The 5,000-nt window shown below is 36.8% G+C and overlaps 2 protein-coding genes across 3 annotated transcripts in view; one reads left to right on the top strand and one right to left on the bottom strand.

Moving 5' to 3' along the window:
• Window positions 1–5,000, bottom strand: part of LOC138059257 (mediator of RNA polymerase II transcription subunit 7-like) — a 16,662-nt gene that overhangs the window by 8,562 nt on the left and 3,100 nt on the right. The window contains exon 1 of one of the 2 annotated variants that reach the window (XM_068904821.1): window positions 655–822. The exons of the other annotated variant lie outside the window; for it this stretch is intronic. Coding sequence (XP_068760922.1) covers window positions 655–801 — 147 coding nt within the window. The 5' untranslated portion in view covers window positions 802–822. Of the gene's footprint in view, window positions 1–654; window positions 823–5,000 lie in introns of those variants that run through there. 2 annotated transcript variants of the gene reach the window in all.
• LOC138059259 (D-aminoacyl-tRNA deacylase 2-like) overlaps window positions 863–5,000 on the top strand; it is a 10,263-nt gene continuing 6,125 nt past the window's right edge. The window contains exons 1-6 of the mRNA XM_068904823.1: window positions 863–938; window positions 1,268–1,390; window positions 2,262–2,331; window positions 2,938–3,035; window positions 3,908–4,012; window positions 4,838–4,880. Coding sequence (XP_068760924.1) covers window positions 1,289–1,390; window positions 2,262–2,331; window positions 2,938–3,035; window positions 3,908–4,012; window positions 4,838–4,880 — 418 coding nt within the window. The 5' untranslated portion in view covers window positions 863–938; window positions 1,268–1,288. The remainder of the gene's footprint in view (window positions 939–1,267; window positions 1,391–2,261; window positions 2,332–2,937; window positions 3,036–3,907; window positions 4,013–4,837; window positions 4,881–5,000) is intronic.

Below are 5,000 nucleotides of genomic sequence, written 5' to 3'. Positions count from 1 at the left end.
AACAGTTCCAGAAGTAGGGAGTTCAAGTCCATGTTCGGGTGAGTAAAAAAGGAAGTCTTGAGTATACTGTGTAAAGTCTGTCATAGAGGGAGTGGGCATAAGGGTATGCAAGGCGGGGGGCTACCTGGAAAATAAGGGGGGATAGAGGTGATGGGGAAGATGAGGGAGGGGTAGGAAAGTAGAAGAAAAGAAAAAAATAACTTATTGTTTTTTAGACCCCCTGAAAACCACGCCCCTGTTTTTTAACTACACCCCAAAAAAAGGAAAATCCCTTTTTTAGACAGTTGATAAAAATAAACCAGTACAATTAAAATTGTACCAGTTCAATATATTTTGTACCAGTTCAATATATTCTGTACCAGTTCAGAAAAAATTGTACCAAAGGAACAAATTGAACTACAACATAGCCACCCCTGAACTGGCGACGCGACAGCTGAAACAATCGCAGAAAAATCGCGAGAAATTCAACTCATTCAATTTCTCGCGATTTTTTTTCTGCGATTTTTTCAGCTAGCGCGTCGCCAGTTCGAGGGTGGCTACACTTGCAATTTTCATCGCGCGCTGGCGACGTCACAAAATTTGAAAAAATCGCTCGTGTAGCCGAGGCTTATTTCTCCGATGGGATAACTTGATTTGTGTATGATTCTCATTTACCTCAAACGACGCTCCAAACATCGAATACGCTCCATTCAAAGGTGGGGGTGGTTCAGGGATTGCTTTGTTTTCAACATTTTCATCCGTATATAGCTTGTAATATTGTGTTGGAGGTAGAGGAAATGGACATACTCCTTCAGCCGCCATATTGGAGTTATGATTAAACGACCGAAATGACTGATGGACATGACTGACTCCCAGTACCTCGCGTCTTCATTACGTTTTCTCTGTTTCTGTCTCTTCGAGCTCTAAGTCATTTTTTGGCACTTTGCAATGATTACGATGTAAGCAGTGATATAACCAATAGTATTTCAAGTGTCGGTCCAGTATTACGAACACAAGTTATTCACTAACTTGGGATATATAATTTCCGTTGAAATAATTTACATACAAAAATTTCAGTGTGTTGATTGGCTGAGAGCACGTCAGTTAATCTCAAACAGTGCAGAAAAGTGAAATTGGTGCAGCAAAGGTGAAATTTGTGCATGTAGATTAATAATAAGAATATGTGCTCATGCAATTTTGCAAATTTACTCATCATTATTTATTCCAATTGCACTCGAAATCATGCAATTACCTATATTAATTACAAAATTAATATGTATAATTTAAGGGTACACTGGCATCTAATGAAATGAATGGTACTCCATTTGTGAGAGTGATAGTACAGCAGTGTCTGTCTGCCACATTGCAAGTTCACCCACCAGGCGATGATGTAGAAGCTCAGTCAGTAGAAGTGAGTCACAGACTTGTTTTTAGTGTTATCACTCACAACGTAAAGCATAAAAATCATCTCATTAAGGCCCCTCATGACAGTAAAGGTAAAGGTGCTTATTTTATGAGGGTAACACTTGACAGTCCACTAGAGTTACTGATAAACTTGTGGCCCTTGGTATGCACCTTTCACCCCCTTCCTCTGTCAATGCTCCGTTTTACCGGTATTCAAAGCTACAACTACACGGAACAGAGGAAAGCCAAAACAGACGTCGATCAAATGATGGGGATCGAACTGGTGACCCTCTAGCTCAGAAGGCTGCGCACTAACGAATGAGTTACACCTGCCTCAGTGGTCATTACAGCAGTATAAACAAAGATAATCTTATGATATTATACTCCTGGGCCCCATGTCGTTTGCACGCATTTTGTAAAATTGACCTAGGATGCCTAAAAAACGACCTGTGGGCTGTCCAGGAGCTGAATTAACCCACTAATGTATCAGCAAATATGTACTTCCTTTAGTACTAAAATAACTAAACCTTTGCTATTTGTTGAAGCTGCAATCAGGCTTCATTTGTCTTTCTAATTATCTGAAACAACACCATTGGAGCCCAAAACACTCAAGAAGATTTTTAAAAAATTTAAATATTATTTTATCAGTAACTCAGGCAAATGTTTCTTTTATGTCTGGGTCACTGCTACATACCATATCTTGCTAAATTATCTTTTAGGCAGAAAGACACCTTTTGACATCACAATAAATCAAAAATATATACATATATTTAACAGTGGTGTGCTGAAAGGCAGCACTCTTTTTCATTTTTACCAGTTTGTCTATCAGTATAAAAGGTAATTTAATGAAAAGAAAAAAGGAGTATAATTTCTTTCAGATTTCCAGGGGTATTGTGGTTTATGTTTGCTTTCTCAAGGGATCAACTCCTGAACTTGTTGCTAAAGTTGGTAAGTTATCATGGTTGAAATAATATGATAAACTCAGAGTTGCTATGTACAGCCATCCCAAAGTTATATCTAAAAGCTGACACTGAAGTCAGGGACTGCATAGAGGGGAGGGGCGAGTAGAGCTTATAATAATTATTATTATAGCCATTCCATTTTTTTGGGCTTTAGTTACTTTGAGGGCTCCAGATGAAAAATATTAATGATCCATTGGGGAACACTGTGCTACAATGTATATTTGTCTTGGCCAGAATTTTAAAATTTAAAATGTCTTAAAAATAGTAACTGTATAGTCTTTGGAGAACTGGTAGGGCAGATTTAAAGTGAGCACTTTAATACCTTGGATGAAAACTCTGTGTGATGCAAGATTGAATCTAGTTCAGTTTGACTTGGAGGCTCGATCAACATAATGACATTCATATTCATGAATCTAGAGATGTGGTCTTATTTCTTTGTTTGTCGACCTTTAAGAATGTTGATTCAGTTCGTTGGAATTGCCAGTTTGTCAAGACCCATTTGAATCCCATTCATGCAAGTGCTTAATTTGCTCACTACCTTTTAGCATATTTCTTTTGAAAAAAATGAAACTTTCAATGTATTTTCCTTCAGTGAAATCTCTTTTGAATGTTAAGTTGAGTGAGTCTGCAGACAAACCAGGAAATGTATCTATTCTGGAGCTTCCAGGAGATGTTCTTATTGTTCCTCAGGTGAATAGGGCTCTTATTGTTTTCAGTCCTTCCTATTATCTCTTACCTGCTATTTTTCCCAGTGTTTATGGTTGCTCCAAAATGCAATATTTAATGGTACATGTAGTAAAATATTTCCAATGCTCTATACTTGAAGTTGAATTGCCTGACAGTCATGAATGTGAGTTGTGTCAGTTTTCACCGAGAAGATGTAAACCATGCATGCAGGGGTCTCTTTTCTTGTACAAGGGTAACAGTGTTTGACTGAAAATCAAGGCAGAGTAGCAGGCGGTGAGAGAAAAATTTCTGACAACATAGACGGTGGTATGCCACCAGTGACCGGCTTCTAATGAAACCTCAGTGCATGGTGTTGCTGTTTCACACCCAGGTCGTTTTAGAATTATTAGTGAACCTTGGGAGCTTTCAGTGTTTCTTAGGACACCTATTTTGTTAGTAGCCCCACAAGAGTTCTATTTTCATCCTATTTTTTGAATAGTTTTATTTTCTTCCTAGCTTTTGTGAAAGAAAAATTCTTGTTATCCTTTTTTTTTTTTCATTTATGCTACTCGACACCTGGCTAGAAAAAACCCAGTCATACAAGAGATTGAAGTCTCACCAGCATACACTACAAGCCATCCAGCCAGCAATTAGGAAGTAGCGATATTTTTACAAAAATAAAAGATCTTCTTTAAGCATATCAAGGCACAATAATATGTAGGGGCAGACTTGGCATATTACAGCTTATTAATTAATGCTGATGTCCTCTTTCCTTGTGGAGTGCATATTATATACAAATCAACTATAATAATATTACAATAAATAGCTCTAAATAAAAATGAAGAGTAACCTCCACTCAACACCCATTTGGACCATCTTAATTTTATTTACTGTAGGCAACACTTGGAGGAAAGATGAAAGGGAAGAGGGTACAGTATCATTCAAACATATCAAAAGATGAAGGAAGAATATTTTACGAAAAATTTATTACTCTTTGTGAGGTATAATCATGGTAGATAGTAATTATTATATTATTCTACTCTCACATCTATGACTGCAAATCCTGAGTTCACAGATTTGTGAATTACCGGTGACTCATTATAAATTTTAGTCCAGTTAATATTTCAAATAACACAATATTCTAGAGGGAATTCTAGCTATCAACCCATTTAAAAAAGATTACAAATTACTCCTTAATTTTGGCACAAAATTTCAGTGTTAATTTATGATAATTATTTCACATGTGAAATTACAATGTTGCTATGGCAAGTTTTTCCTACAGTGCCAAAATAGCATCCAGGTTTGAAAATAACCTCCATCTGATGAACATAATTTGTCACCCATGATGTTAATAGTTAATCATTGGTATACTCATGAAATTAGGGAATAATTTCGCTTGTCACCATTTGATTACCCATACTAATTTTATGAAAAAACTGTCTTTGAAGGATACATGTCGGGTCGGGTCAGGTCACCTTACCCTAACACTAAACAGTAAAATTAGTGGTTGTATGCCATAATGAGCTTGTTCACAATTAGGCCTAATGCAACATGGTCAAGAGAGAAGAGACAGTGCGTTGCAAGCACTTACTTTAATCCCCATAATAGCTATGTCAAGATAAACAAAAAAAATACATGACTTTTTTCAATTCAACTCAGAGGAGTGACATGAAAAACCCTCCCTGGCAAACCCCAACAAGCCTTGAGTTAAGTACTAGTATTTTAAAGCAAAGATTAAAACTTAATCACCACCTCATTGATCTGATTACTGGTAACGTTTTTTTCACATTCATTTGATGGTAACTTGGTTGTTTTGACTTCTTTAGGAAGCTGTCCATTCTAACTCAGCAACTAAAACTGTGAAACATGGTAGGTTATTCGCTCTTCTATTTTCCCCAACCCTCCCAGGGAAAAGGCAGACAAGACAGACATTCTATCAATAAAACCATAAGTTGTAGATCTTCCTTAAGGTTATAGTTTCTTCCCTAT

This window comes from Montipora capricornis, chromosome 8, assembly GCF_036669925.1.
Source record: "Montipora capricornis isolate CH-2021 chromosome 8, ASM3666992v2, whole genome shotgun sequence".
NCBI lineage: Eukaryota > Metazoa > Cnidaria > Anthozoa > Scleractinia > Acroporidae > Montipora > Montipora capricornis.
The sequence above is the reverse complement of the archived record's forward strand: the minus strand, read 5'-3'. Positions and strand labels throughout refer to the sequence as shown.